This window comes from Hemiscyllium ocellatum, chromosome 33, assembly GCF_020745735.1.
Source record: "Hemiscyllium ocellatum isolate sHemOce1 chromosome 33, sHemOce1.pat.X.cur, whole genome shotgun sequence".
Classification (NCBI taxonomy): Eukaryota; Metazoa; Chordata; class Chondrichthyes; order Orectolobiformes; family Hemiscylliidae; genus Hemiscyllium; species Hemiscyllium ocellatum.
In genome coordinates this window covers 10,119,556-10,134,979 of record NC_083433.1, presented here as the reverse complement: position 1 = coordinate 10,134,979, position 15,424 = coordinate 10,119,556, and the positions used below count along the sequence as shown (strand labels likewise).

Genomic DNA, 15,424 nt, shown 5'->3' with positions numbered 1-15,424 from the left:
AGAACAAAAAAAAAGGAGTAGATCATTTGGCTCATTAAGCTTCATTCAGTACAATCATGACTAATCTTGGGCTTTAACTTCACTTGCCCAAAATCCTTCAATTCACCGAGTGACCAAAATCAATCTATCCTATTCTTAAGGGTATTCAATAATAGAATGTCTACAACTCTTCCCTAATAGCATTGTGAATGTCTTCACAGCACATGGAGTGTAGCAATTCAAGAAGGCAGTACACCACCATCTTTTTGAGGGCAATTAAGGATGGGCAGTAAATGCTGTCCCTGCTAGCAATGCCCATATTCCTGTGAGTGAGTTTAAAACAAAAACCTCTGTGATGTAGGATTCCAAAGATTCATAAGATTTGACTGGAATAATTTCTCCTCATCTCAGTCCTAAATTATTGTTTCTTGTACTGAGATTGTGTCCCTGTGTTCTCTCCAGGAAAACGGCCTTTCAGTGTCGACTCAGACTATATTCACTTGAGTTGTGAGGATGAGGAAGGATCTGTGATTTTTGAGAAGATTTGTAGCTCAGGTTGAGGTTCAGGTTGTAAGTTTGCTCGCTGAGATGGTAGGTTTGTTCTCAGACGTTTCGTTACCATGCCAGGTTACATCATCAGTGAGATGCCAGATGAAGCGCTGGTATTCTGTCCTGCTTGCTCTTTATGAGTCTTGGTCTGTTAAGGTGGAAAATATCATTTCCGGTTCTTGTTCTCCGAGGTTGGTAATGGGCTTCAGTTCGATGTGTTTATTGATGGAGTTCAGCTTTGAATGCCGGGGTTCTAGGAATTCCTGTGCATGTCTCTGTTTAGCCTGTCCTAGGATAAATGTGTTGTCCCAGTCGAACTGATGTCCTTCTTTGTCTGTATGCATGGAAACCAGTGATAGCTGGTCATGTTTAGTTGGTGGCTAGTTGGTGCTCGTATATCCTGGTGGTTAGTTTCCAGTCTGTTTATCCAATGTAGCTTCTAATGTAGTCCTTGCAGGGTATTTTGTATATGACATTCAAAATATATACAAAATGCTGGTTGTTGGTACAAGATCCTTTAGGTTCATCAGTCGCTGTTTCAGTGTGAAACAGACTTGGGGAATTCTACGAGAGTGAAGGAAATTGCATAGCCTCACTCAGGACATACTCTGAATAGAAGGACCTGAGATCAGCCCATAGCAAAACCCCAAAGTAAAGCCAAGCCTCAGCCAAATTGTTAAAATTTTCTTCAGGATCTGGGCCAGCAAGCCATTGGAGTTGCTGCCGATATGCAGACTCAAGACAGCGAAAGAATCCCATGAGATCTAAATTGAGTAAGAAAACTCACAGGCCAGTACCTAGAAGACTGCATACCCTGGAAAGCCCACGTACATCCGGTTTGGAACAGCTAAATTGCTCAGCAACATCCAAAGCAGAATCAATCAAACTAAACATCTGGTTAAACAGTCACCCGGTTCTAATAAACATGATACCAGTGTGGCTATTTCAGTGATTACAGAACCAGTCTTTAACAAAATTCGCTCTGGACTCCAGCCCTTAAATTTGCACAAGACCTCGGCTAGACTGAGAACCTATACCGGGAGACCTTCATTCGTTAAACATACAACTTTGGTTCTGGTGTCTTATGAGAAGCAGCTAATTCATTTACCATTGATTGTAGTAAAAGGCTTGGACTCAAGCTTGCTGGGGTGAAATTGGTTGAGGAGGATTCACCTAGATTGCCTCAAAGTTTTTTGATGAGAAAATGACCGTCTTAGTGAAGTTTTTCAGGAAGGTCTATGGACAAGGGAGCCAAGGCCACCTTGCGTGTTGTCCAGGAAGCAATTCCATCATTCTGCAAGATCCACGTAGTGCCATTTATCTTACAGACAAAACACGAACAAAAGGAGAGGCAGAAATCAGAAAGCTGGAAAGCGAAACCACGATTAAACCAGTCCAATTTGTGCAATAGGCAGCACTGGTCATATTGATTGTGAAGTCTGACAGGTTGGTTCACCTTTGCAGGGATTGTAAACAAATGGTAAACCAAATTTTGCAGCTGGCTAAAATCTCTTGCATGGAGGATTTAGTTGCAAAGTCGGGGGTAGGTGGGCTGTCCTTCATGAAATGAGCCATGTGTACTTGCAATTGTGGTTAGATGAGGATTTCCAGAAGATTAATACAATTAATATCTATAAGGATTTGTACCAATATACAAGATTGCCACTTGGAGTCTTGCCAGCCTGTGAAAATTTTCAGTGGACGATTAAGAACATTTTACAAGGTCTACCCTAGATCGCCATTTCTCTGGATGATGTGCTAATAACATGGACGACCAATAAAGAGCACTTAGAGAACCTGGACATTGTCCTTAGATGATTCTTCCAGGTGGGCATATGCCTTGGAGGGGAAAAAAAATGTGTTTTCCAGACATCCCAAGATTGGGTTACAACTGTTGGAGGATAAAATGAGGGTGATCAAAGGTACCCTGGCTTCCGCATCTGTACTGGAGCTTAGTTCTTTCCTTGGGCTGGTGAATGACTATGGAAAATTCATACATAACCTGGCCTCCATCCTGCCACCTTTGCTTCAACTCTTAATGAAGGGTCAGCCTTGGAAATGGCCACAGAGCCAAACCATAGCTTTCAGGGAAGTGAAGAAACAGCTATCATCCTCAAAAGTGTTGACACACTATGGTTCCAAGTGAGACCTGTTACTGACATGCGATGTCTCTCCGTACGGCATCAGGATAGTATTAGTTCATAGGTTGCCCAATGGAGAAGAATGCCCAATAGCATATGCATCCAGGACATTGACTAATAGAGAGTGTAAATATATTTGGAGTCAGGAAGTTTAACCAATACGTTTATGGATGTAAATTTGTAGTAAGAACAAACCACAAACCTTGCTAGGTTTACTGCAAGGGGCAAGGCAGTACCGCCCATTACTTCAGGCTGAATTCAGCAGTGGGCTCTAATATGAAGTGAATATAATTACAAGTTGGAACATTATCCGGGAAACCAAGTAGCAAATGCAGATGCCTTGAGCTGCCTCCCATTGGCAGATATGCCACCGGTGGTACCACCACTGGAAGAGTCCATAATTTTGATTTTTCAACACACTTCCAGGCACAGCTGACAATATCAAACTTTGGACGCAGAAAGATTTAGTCCTGGTGAAAGTGAAATAGTTGGTAATGATGGGGGAATTTGAAGGGCTATACCAACCAAATTTGAAACCTTTTTGCAGCTGGACAGACCAGCAGAGAATGGCATATTAATATACGGAACAAGAGTGATTGTTCCAAGCAAGGGTCACTGCCAGATACTGACTGAATTCCACCGGGGTCCTCCAGAGGTTTTAAAAATGAAGATGCTATGTGTAGTGGCCAGGATTGAATGCTGACATAGCCGTGTTGGTGGCCATTCGTGGGAATGGCCGGGTAAGCCATGGACTTGGCCACACAAAGAATATGCATGTCCTTTCATGGGCTTAACGTTCTTAGTCATTGTGGATGCCCATCCAAAGTGGTTGGATGTGCATAGAGTTCATTTGTCAAACATAGGGGTGATGATAGAAAAGCTGTGCACCTCTTTTGTGGACTCCCAGAAATATTGGTCACAGACTATGGGCCATTATTTACCAGAAGAGAGTTTGTGTATTTCCTAAAGTTGCATAGTGTTCAACATATATGGAGAACTCCATACCATTAATAATTCAATGGTCTGGAAGAAAGAGCAATCCAAACTTTGAAAGAAAGATTAAAGAAAGAGCCTACAGCTTCACTAGATACCAAACTATCCTGATTCCTGTATGATTGTAGGACTACCGCTAATGTAACTATAGAGAGTAGCTCCAGCAGTGTTGCTAATGGGAAGAAGACTTTATTGGGAACAAGGCCGTAGGGCAAACCAGGGCCTAAGCATTCCAGACAGGCTTTGAGGCCGTCCTAACCTTCCTGGTCAAACCTGCAGCCAAAGATCACCTTGTGGAAAGGCTTATGACTCCATAATGATAGCCATACTTCTTAAATTTAGGAGTTTGAAAACCTGAAAGGGGGTGAGTCTGAAAATGGAGAGACAGTCATTCACACTTGAATGGACAGGTCAGATGGTCCATGTGGAAGGCCTCCTTGAGCTCCAAGAGCCTGCCTGCCATCCATGCTGAAGACTTGAAAACCAGCCCTCTGCCCACTAACCGAAGCATTTATGGAAAATCTCTGGCCAGTTATGGTTTGTGCATAACCCCACTACCATTTCACCCTGACTTTGGTGCCTTTGGATGCCTTTGAAGAACAACTGACCTTTGGTCTCAAACTGCATTCAAGCCAGTTTTTTTTAAGAGTCTTAGAGACATGCAGCGTGGAAACAGACCTTCTGTTGCAGCTTAATTCCCATCTCAGGCTTTTTGCTTCATTTCAATTCCAGAAACAGAGAGAAAATTAATGAAAAAGTTACAAAATTATTGGAATGACTAATAGCCTGGCCTAAGCCAGCTTTATCATCGAGCCATCCGGAATGTTGTGAGCTGTAGCTCGAAAACAATTATGTGTGCTGCTCAAATGCTATTTTTGGTGTGTAACTAAATCTGTACCATTTTCAATACATCTCTGCAAGAGTCTGCTCTAAGATAAAAATAGGATCATGTTTTGCTCATTGTCATTGTGCCTTACAATGTGGCTGCAATAATCGTTATGGTGTATAAGGTTTTCAGAGACATTTCACCTTTAATCAGACAAGCATCATAACTCAAGCCAAGATCTCAGCTCCCAGGCTATCTTCAACTTAATTTAATGCAGGCAATTTTTAAACCAAAAACAATGCTAGATGAGACCATTTGGCCTGTTATGCCTGTGCTGGCTCTTTGAAACAGCTAGCCAATTAGTACCTCAACTACCCCACCAGCCTGCTTTGCCTTATAGTCAAACAAGAAAGATTTGCATTTTTATAGAAGCTTACATGCTCTCAGGATTCTGAATGTCATCTTACAACATTTTTTTCCATTAAAGAATCTTCGTATTCTTTTGGAAATTATGGTTGAATTGGCTACTATTGCCTTTCAGGCAGCACATTTCAGATCATAAAAACTTGCCATGTGAACAAGTTCTTTTTCCAATTACCTTAAAACAGTGTGCTTTGATTATTGACCCTTCTGCCAATTTTCTTGACTGTCCAATCTCTCCTTTAAAAATTACACAACACCAGGTTGTAGTCCAACAGGTTTAATTGGAAGCACACTAGCTTTTGGAGCGCTGCTCCTTCATCAGGTGATAGTGGAGGACTATAACTGGTTTTGTGTGATTTTTAACTTTGTACAGCCCAATCCAACACCGGCATCTCCAAATCAATCTCTTCTTAGTTTTGAATATTTGAATAGGCTCTTGGAGCTCAAGGAGGCATTCCACATGGGCCATCTGACCTGTCCATTCAAGTGTGAATGACTGTGTCTCGATTTTCAGACTCACCCCCTTCCAGGTTTTCAAACTTCTAAATTTAAGAAGTATGGCCATCATTATGGAGTCATAAGCCTTTCCACAATATGATCTTTGGCTGCAGGTTTGACCAGGAACGTTAGGACGGCCTCAAAGCCTGTCTGGAATGCTTAGGCCCTGATTTGCCCTATGGCCTTGTTCCCAATAAAGTCTTCTTCCCATTAGCAATACTGCTGGAGCTACTCCTGTAGTTACATTAACGGTAGACCTACAATATGGTGTCTTTTATGACCTCATGATGTACCAGATTGTTCCATGGCTACTTTTTTCAAAGTGTGATATAGGAACAACAGCAACCAACCCACACACAGCAAGATCCCACAAATTTGAAAACTTACTCCAGGACTTGTGCCAGATCAGCAGGCAAAAGCGGTAACAACTTTAATCTCACATACGTCAAAGACTATTAGACAAACTTGGGTGAGAGTGACAGGATGAGGGTGGTGTTATGGACTGCGGAAACAATGAAAAGGCCGGAATTTAACTTTGTCACCAGAAACCAGAAGAACTAACCTCATCACAAGTCCACTAAGCTGGTTTGTACCCAACGAGTTCATTGTAGACAGAATACAGGAACACGAGGAAGCCACTTAGATTTCCTCCACCATCACCATCCAACTATCAGAGCTGCTTCTGCAATTCAGTTGATCACGACTAATCAGAATCCCAACTCCACTTACCTATCTTAGTTCCAGCTAACACTTCATCTATTAGCCTAATGCCTGTTGATCTCAATTTATTGACTGACTCCTCCCTTTCCCAATACTTACCCTCCCCAAGACTGAACAGCTTTTTAAAATAGTCTTTAGCAGCATGTGCTCAAGCCTCACTATGGCAACTGCTAGAATTTGAATCCAGTTAATGTGTCTGGAATATAAAGTTCTTGTGAGAAGTCGTGGTGACTATAACAACCAGCATGAATTGTCATTTAGGGAAGAAAATATACCTCCCTACCTGGTTTGGCCTACATGTGACTACAGACCCACAACAATGAGGTTGATTCTTGACTGCCATTTGAAATGGTCTAGCAAACCACTCAGTTCAAAGGCAATTCGGGATTGACAACACATACTATCTTTGCCAGTAGTAACCATGTCCAGTGAAAGAATAAAGTTTTTATCTTTTTGAAAATACTACCTTACTTAAATTTAAAATTGATGACCCACACCACAATGAGTTCCATTCAGTTCGCAATCTTTCAGAGGATTTCTTTGCAGCATTGTGCTCCCGTTTCTAATTTGCTGCCCATTTGGTGTCATCAGTAAGCTTGTGGCTCACTATTCACCTCAGATGTTTTGGACATCGAGCAAAGCTGCCTAGTGCAGATCATTAAAGGGAACATCACTAGTTACACTCTGAAGTTTGATGCATGCCATTTCCCTACAGTGTCTTCTTTCTCCTAATTGACCTCCTGCATATTTTGTTAGATTGCCTCTCATTCCATGCCACTTTTGTCAATGATCTGCTATGTGGAACCTTATCAGAAGCTTTGTGAAAGTCCATAATTCATACACACACACTCTCATTTACATTTGTTAATCCTGCAAAAGAAAATCTGTTTGTTAATCTTAACAAATCCATGCTGACTCTAGTCAGTTTATAATCTTGGAATGTTCAGCTCCTCTGAGTAGGATTTTCACTACTGAGGTAGGCAACTACAGTTGGGAAATTTCCCAACTAGCTTTGTAGTGAACATGCCAAGGCATGCAATTTTTATTCTTGGGTGTCAAATGCAGAATGGAATGAGGTTGAGTTACCCTAGAAGAAAGCATATGTAGCCTTGGGGGTTGATTAATGCCATGATTCGCTGGTTAGAAGGCCCACTCTGGATCTCTGGGACATTGTCCATTTAATTTAGAAGTTGTTGGGTCATCATCCCTCAGAACAGCAGCACCTTCAGCTTCCCCTCCACACCTCCACCATCCTCCTCTGTTGCTCATTACCCTGTGTCAAGTCAACGCTATCTCATGTCCCCCATCCTAGTCTCCTGACTTCATACGTTCTGTCCACCAGATAGTCACACATCCTGGATACAGTGTGGGCAGATTTCAGGACTACGTGCAGATGGAAAAAGCTTTTAAAATTTAATACAGCTCTCACTCACAAACACTTGATAATGAAGAAAATCTCCAATTCATAAAATCTATTCAAAGCTATTAAATCTCTTTAAATTTCATACAAAATCTCATACAAATACTAACTTCTATTTAGATGGTGACATTAAAGAGAGATAATCATTTATACCTAGTCCATCATTGTCATGGCACTTTCAGTCAAGAGCCAAAATGTGATCTGTTTCAACTCTAATTTTAAATGGATCACTAGGTTCCTGGTTTTCAGCTGAGTGTATCATACTCCACCCCCTTTAACCTGCTTGTGGAAATAGATTCAGCTGGGAATGTGTCTGGTATTCTAAATCGAGAGTCTAGTTCACCAGTTTTAAATGTCCATGTGTCTTCCTATCTTTTAAAAAATCTATCTCGTCATTGAGGATTCTAGTTGGTCTACATTAGAACTAATAGCCTTATAATTTTGTCTAATTTATTTCTCTTGCCTTTGATAAAAAGGCATGTTTCCAAAAGCTATTTTTGGCTTGCTGTCAGCAGGGTAAATGCATGAATTCCAAATTTGAAATGATCATAGCAACATATATTACAGGAGCAAAGGGTGCTTATTAACAAGCCAATTCTGATTGGCCAAGATGTTGCCACAGATAAAGAAACAGGAAACCAAAACATAGGGCAAATCAGGGCAGGACTTATAAATTTAAGGGTCAGGGCCTGGGGTGTGTTGCCAAACAAAAAGACCTTGGAGTGCAGGTTCCTTGAAAGTGGAATCACAGGTAAACGAGGTAGTGAATATCGTGCTTAGTATGCTTGTCTTTATTTACACATCAGTGCATTAAGTATAGGAGTGAGCAGGTCATGTTGTTGTACAGGAATTGGTTAGGCCACTTTTGGCATACTGTGTTCAAATAGCTCATCTCCCTGCTATAGGAAAGATGTTAAATTTGAAAGGTTTCAGAAAGCTTTACAGGGATGGTGCCAGGGTTGGTGGGTTTGAGCCGTAGGGAGACGCTGAATACTTTGGGGTTATTCACTCTGGAGCGTCAGAGCCTGAGGGGTGACCATATAGGGGTTTACAAAATCATGAGGGGCATAGATAGGGTAATAGGGTCCTTTCCTCAGGGTGGGCGAATCCAAAACTAGAGATCATATGTTTAAAGTAAAAGGGCAAAGATTTAAAAGGGACCTAAGAGACAACTTTTTCACCCAGAGGGTGGTTCGTGTATGGAATGAATTTCCAGACAAAGTGGTGGAGGCTGGTATAATTACAGCATTTAAAAAAAACATCTGGATGGGTACATGAATAGGAAGGATTTAAAGGGATATGGAGCAAATCTGGCAACTGGGAGTAGATTAATTATGATATTTGGTCGGCATGGACAAGTTGGACTGAAGGTTCTGTTTCTGTGCTGTAAGCTCTATGACCCTGTAAAAACTCATCAAGCTATTCCAAAAAGATGCCAGGCTTGACAATATTTGTTTGCAGAGAGTGCGTCCCAGCTCAAGAATATACAATGCTTCTTACAAATGTACCACATTATGAATTTGACCAATTATCTTATTTTGGTTGTTAGTGCATTAGGATTATTCAACAAGTACTTCTAAATCATGGAGTCAATTATAACAGTGCAGGCAACATTGGCAATTTTTCACCCTAAGGAGACAGTTCCTGAATCAAGGGTGTTTTGGAAGATCATGATTAAAGTGTATATACTTTTGACACTTACTTCTTTTAACATCTTACAGCAGAAACTGTTGGATCCTGGAGATTCATCAATCATTAGTTTCATTATTTTCTCCATAACCATGTTGTTTACTTATATTAAATCTTGTAAGTTCCTCGATTTGATTTTCCTTGTTTAGCTGGTAATTTATCCTCAATCTGTAATGTGAAGGCCAATTTATATAATACTTGCAAAATTAAATTGGCTGCATTGGGTTACTGATTATTAAACTGGATATTGTGAATTGTGTTTTATTATGTTTGGTGGAAGCAAAGGAGCCCATTGTGGAAAGTCACTAATAACTAACTACTTTATAAATTTTATTGTCCATTATGACAGTAGTGATTGCTTTACATCATTATAAATTACAGTAAGCCTTGCTTATTGTATTTTTCAAAATAAATTAGGCCTGTTGGGTTTCTTATTTAGACTTTGTTTGGGCATGAATTTATTGCTGCCTTATAAACTGGCAATGCATTCTGGGAGACGGAGGCCATCTTGGAAAATCACAAACAAGATTTGGGTATTAAATTTAATCAAAAACCCTTTCAATCTATAACATAACACTTGTAAAAGTAACAGCTGGTTGATAACAGCAGTATGTCTCCACTGACAAACATTTTTTCATTTTTTTACTTAATTCAGAGAATACAGTTGTATGGTTCTGTACAAATTTCTCAAGTTTAACATCATGTATGACATTCAGTAGAAATGTAGAGAAAACGTGTGTTGTTAGAAGGTGCAAAGGACATGAAACACTCAACGTGTTACTCCCTCCTTCGGGAACTCCTGCCTGTTTTGATGGGGTGAGGTATGGGACTGGGAGAGAGGGGATAGAGGTTGGGGAAAGGGTAGAGAATTAAGGAAGAGACAACTAATTGGAAAGTCACATGTTGGCAGGGTAACTTAGTTAAGCTTTGATGCAGAGCAGTGACAAGAGCTTCTCTTTCAGCAGTCTGCAGCACAGATTCTTTCTCCATACAGCCTTTAAGGGAGAGCATCTGACAAGGCCAACAGCAGGCCTTCAGTCCCTGTAGTCCCTTCAAAGAAATACCTAGTAGCACACCAGGGTCTTCACATCTTGTATCAGCTGCTTACCTATCCTAAAGATAATGCACGTTCACATTTAAACCAGAATCAGACTGCATCAAAAAAAATCTATCTCCAGCACTATGGGATGGGATTATTGCTAAAATGTAACATCCTGTTGTACAAATTAATATTTCCTTTTCTTCCCAGCTTCTGTGCTATTTAGACTCTTCTCGATATTATTTTTTTTCTTGTTTCTAACTGGGACTTGGTTTTTCCACTCCATCCCACCCCCCAGTGTCTCCCATGTATCAGGCTTCTGGCTGGTGCGACACCTCAGATCTCGCGACAGTTGTTGCCCCCCAGCAGACCCACAGTGTAGACCAGGGAGTCTTTTTTTACTTCTGAGGACCATTTCAGTTGAGGCTTCTTCATGCTCTTCTGAGGGCCCTTCATCCCTTAGAATGAGTGAGTGAGCTTGAATCTATGTCCGAGAGACAAAGGTTTTGGAGTTCCAGAACTCAAAAGGAAGTGGGCATCCAGTGACCTTTGACAAACTTGGACAGGCCAGTCTTGACTGGGCTTTCTCTTACTAGAATTGGTTTTTATGACCCCTTACATCTCACAGTAAAATATAATACCAGAAGAGATAAAGTAATTGCATTTCCTTTTTTATATGAACTGCACAACAAGCTTTAGAAATACTGAAGAATCACAAAAGAAGCAACTCAGTACCTTTGATGTTGCTAATAATTCCCTCATCTAACCTCACCCTTTTGTAAATAATTCTGTTAAAAAAACTAAAACGTAATGATTTGCTGTGAATCCTTTGGGCTCAACACTCAATGCTTAATCTTCTTGCCTCATCGAGAAAGAGGAGGAAGGGTTCAGAAACAGAGAGCGATAATCATGGAAATGGATTGGGCAGAGAGAAGCGCTGGCTTGCTTCTCCTCACGGAGCCCCTACTCCCTACCCACTCTTGCTTGGTCAGGTGACAAATGCAAGAAGTCAGAGAGTGGGGAATGTGCTGCAGAAATGGCTGATAGATCTGGGGCTAGGAAATTGGATTTCAGCACATTTGGTGCATCCATGATGCACTAAAGGATAGGAAAGAATTGAGCTTATAACAGAATAGACATTGGAGCATGCAATGGCGATCCCTGCTCCCTTTTCTCAGTTTTGACCTACAGAGTGGGGCTGTTGACAGAAGAACAGGAGAGTGCCCATTACACTAGACAATTAAAAAATAAACTGCGTCAGACGTAACCTCCTTTTGTCATAATGGAGTTTAAAACGTGCTTCTCCCCCCACCCCCACCTTTCTTTTGAGAGGAACATGTATTTTTCACAAACAGATTTCCAGAGCTGGTGTTTCAATATGTCCTCTTGCATCCACAGAAAGCATTTGTAAATGTCACCCAGCTAGGAGGGAGGGGATGGCTCAGTCGCAAGGGTCAAAGTTGAGACCTTATAGTTTATCTGTAAAAATGGGAGTTAGATTAATTGGTTAGAATCTTCGTCAGATCCCAAAACCCTGCAGACTGTTTGGTTAAACATCTTGGAGGGAAAAAGATAGGAAGGCCCACAAAATGTCAATGAGAGGTCCGTTGTTGGGTGTTTCCTGAAAGAATTCCATTGTAGCTCCCCCGCCCCCTGAGGTTCCATTGCCTCTCTCCACAGCTGCCTTGAAACCTTGCTTGTAATAATCTCCCAAGAAGTCTTTGAGATTAATTCAACCTAGTGACACTGTTCAGTTGTAGCTTCACATTCGCAGAACTTCTGATTGGTTCCTCACCTGCAGTATGGATTTTGAGTACATCCAATGTCATATTTCCCCCTGAAGCATCCTCAAAATGACCACCAGAGGATGAAATAGGGCCCTTTCAAATTCTGACTCATTTGCATTCCACAGATGGAAAATATTGCATCTGGCCAGGTTAAGATGCTATGGGGCTTCAAGCTCCTTGTGATGACAATGTCACTAATCTTGACAGAAGTGTGTTGATGTTTTGAACTTTGGGATCATTTAAAAGGTCAACCAGGTTATTCGCTGGTGATTGCAAATGTCTGTCAGAGTGAAGAGTCATGAAAGTTATTATTAGAGTGGGACAAAAGGAGACATTGCTGGCTTGGACTGATGGGATACATAAATGGCTGCTGGTTTGGAGGGAAAAGTCAGGAAAGTGAGACCAATGGGACACTGCAGATGGCTGCTAGTCAGAATGGTAGAGTCATGAATGTGGGACTGATGGGACACTGCAAATGGCTGCCTGTCCGGTACAGTTAGGAAAAGGAACTGATGGTTTAGTCCCAGCAAATGGCTTAGTACAAAGCTTAGAAAATGGGGTTAATGGAAACACTAAAAATAATAGCCCAGACAGGACTACAGAACCAAGAAAAAGCTTTACAATGAGACATCGAACAAGAGAGAAAAGAGACATTGCCAATGATTGCAGCCCTATAACGTCCATCTGTACAAGTCAATAAACTGGATTGATTGACAGCTACAATACAGTGTTACACTGGACCGCTACACACCTTAATTTGCCAAAACAGTCTTCGACTGTCATTGGAGTAATGGGTGGGGAAGGGAAAGGTTGTTGGGGCCAGGGGCTTAGGGGCGCGGAGGGGCTGTGTGGAGGGTTAAGGGTTTGGAGGTGCAACAAAGCTTCAGTTCTGCAGCCAGTTATTCACTCCCCATTTTTTTTTCCTGTTTGCAGTTTTGCATTTAAGCATCGAGTTGACGGACCAGTGGCGGGCATGTTATTAAATCTGCGTCTCTTGCACGTTCTCTTTGGAGCTGGATTTAAAGAGTAGCGGTTCGTGCACAGAGTTGTGAAGCGGGTTTTTGGTGCAGTTCAGGGCGCCGCCGCCTCCACTGCCAGTGGTTGTGGTGTTGTTGTTGTAGTGGGCCTTGTAAGCCGTGTAATGGTTGAGGTGCTCATGGTCAACAGCTGGGAGAGTCAGGCAGCTGTCACCAGGTGTGGCCTCTGCCATGTCATCCTCCACGTTGATGATCTCAATGGTGCGGGTCTGCCCGTGGTGTTTGTGGAGCTGGTGCTGTTTGCGCAGCTTATAGAAGATGATGAGCATGACAGCAGCCATGAAGGTGATGGCAACAAAACAGCCAATAATGATTTTGGTTGTCTTCATCACGTCGTCCAGACCCGCCATGATGTTGTCTGTCACCTCAGTGGTGATGGGCACAGTAAAGGCCTTCTCGGTGGACTTGGTGCTACGGGGGGTGAGGGAGGTGGTGGAGTAGGGTGTCTCCCAGTGGCCTGAGGGGGTGGGCCCAGGCTCACGTTCAGTCGACCGGGGCTCATCCACCACCTCCACTGTCTCCACCGTCACGGTAGTGAAATAGCTGTAACTGTTGCTGCTGTCAACAGCCGAGACATTGAGTGTGGCTGAGGCTGTGGCATTGCCAGCTGAATTGCTGACCAAGCAGGTGTACAGGCCTGTGTCCTGCACTGTCACATTGGTGAAATTGAGCGTGCCGTCATGCAGCACTGAGATGCGTACCCGGTATGAGCCATGGGTCATCAGAGTGCCGTTGGGGGTCATCCAGTTGACGGACGTCATGGAAGTAGCCGCACGGCACTTGAGCTCAGCAGCCATTCCCTCAGTCACGTTGAGATCGGTTGGTGGTTCCACAATGACTGGTGCGTAGCACGTAAAATGACTCTGATCCAGCTCACCGATGTAGCGAGCCTTCAGGTTGGGCGGTGAGTGGCAGCGTGCACAGCAGGTTGTGTTGCTGGGCACCGTTTCCTTCAGCCACCAGCTGAGCCACAAGACATCACAGTTGCAGTGCCAAGGGTTGTGGTTGAGGTGCACCCTCTCCAGCCGGTGCAAAGGTGTGAAGAGGTCATGCGGCAGTGATGTCAGGTTGTTATGAGACAGATTGAGCTCCTCCAGTGACTGCAGGTCATCAAAGGCATTGCGCTCGATCAGTTGGATCTGGGCGTGCATCAGCCACAATTTGCGCAGGTTGGTGAGGCCCTGGAAGGAGCCGGGCTGGATGACCTCCAGCCGGTTGCCAGACAATTCCAGCTCCTCCAACTTGATGAGGGGCGTGAGGTTCGGGATCTCCGCCAGGTTGCACATGCCCAGGTTGAGGTACCTCAGGTTGATCAGGCCCTCAAAAGCCGCGTCTGAAATGTACTCCAGCTTCTTCAGCTCGCCCAGGTCCAGGCGCCGCAGCGAGGGCACACGGTTGAAGGCGTAGGAAGGGATGCTCTCGATGGGATTGTTCCTCAGCCACAGTTCCCGGAGTTTTGACAGATACTCAAAAGCCGCACTGGGCACCGTAGTGAGCCGGTTGTCGAAGAGCTCCAGCGTGTTGAGGTTGGTGAGGCCATTGAAGGCTCCGACTTCCACCTGACGGATCAGGTTCTTGCTGAGCTGCAGAATCTCCAGGTGCCGCAGTTGCTTGAAGGTATCCGCCTTGATGACCTGGATGATGTTCTCCTGTAGGTTAAGGTAGCGGGTGTTGGTGGAGATGCTGTCGGGAACTTCTCGCAGCTCAAACCTTGTGCAGATCACCTTGCTGAACTGGTTGCTGCAGGAGCAGCCCTTGGGGCAGATGTGAGACTGGACCAGTCCAGTCAGCAGTGACAAAGTCCAAAAGGTCAAAAACGCAAGATGGCAAACAGTCCTGCCCAAGTTGAATCTCATCCTCTGCGTGTGATGTGCCTTCATCATCATCATCATCATCGCTCCCATTCATAATTTATGAACGATTCTTGACCAAACCATCCAGATTTCTCTGTGGGCTGAAACAGAGAGGGTCGTTAATGAAGTGAACTTCAGCAAGGTAGAAATATTAACAGGACAGATTGTCTAGACTGAGAGCATATACAATGTACAATGGTTAGCTGAACAGGAGGAGGCCAGTCAGCCCCCTCAAACCTCTTAGAATCATACAGTGCAGAAGAGGCCCTTTGGCCCATCAAGTCTATGCTGCCAAAATTATGCCACTACTTACACTCGTCCCACTTTCAGCACTACGCCCATGGCCTTGAATGTTATGAGAATTCAGCTGCCGCTCCAAATACTTTTTAAAGATGTGACAACCCTAAACAATCCTCCCAGGCAGGCAATCCAGACCCCTACCATCTTTTAGGTGAAAATGCTTTTCATCA

The 15,424-nt window shown here is 43.2% G+C and overlaps 1 protein-coding gene across 1 annotated transcript; it reads right to left on the bottom strand.

Annotated features, from left to right (window-relative positions):
- Window positions 1–12,964: 12,964 nt before the first annotated feature.
- Window positions 12,965–14,996, bottom strand: lrrc4ba (leucine rich repeat containing 4Ba). Its single transcript, XM_060849219.1, has one exon. It carries the CDS (start codon window positions 14,994–14,996, stop codon window positions 13,044–13,046), a length of 1,953 nt encoding a protein of 650 aa, XP_060705202.1. The 3' UTR covers window positions 12,965–13,043.
- Between the last annotated feature and the right edge of the window lie 428 nt (window positions 14,997–15,424).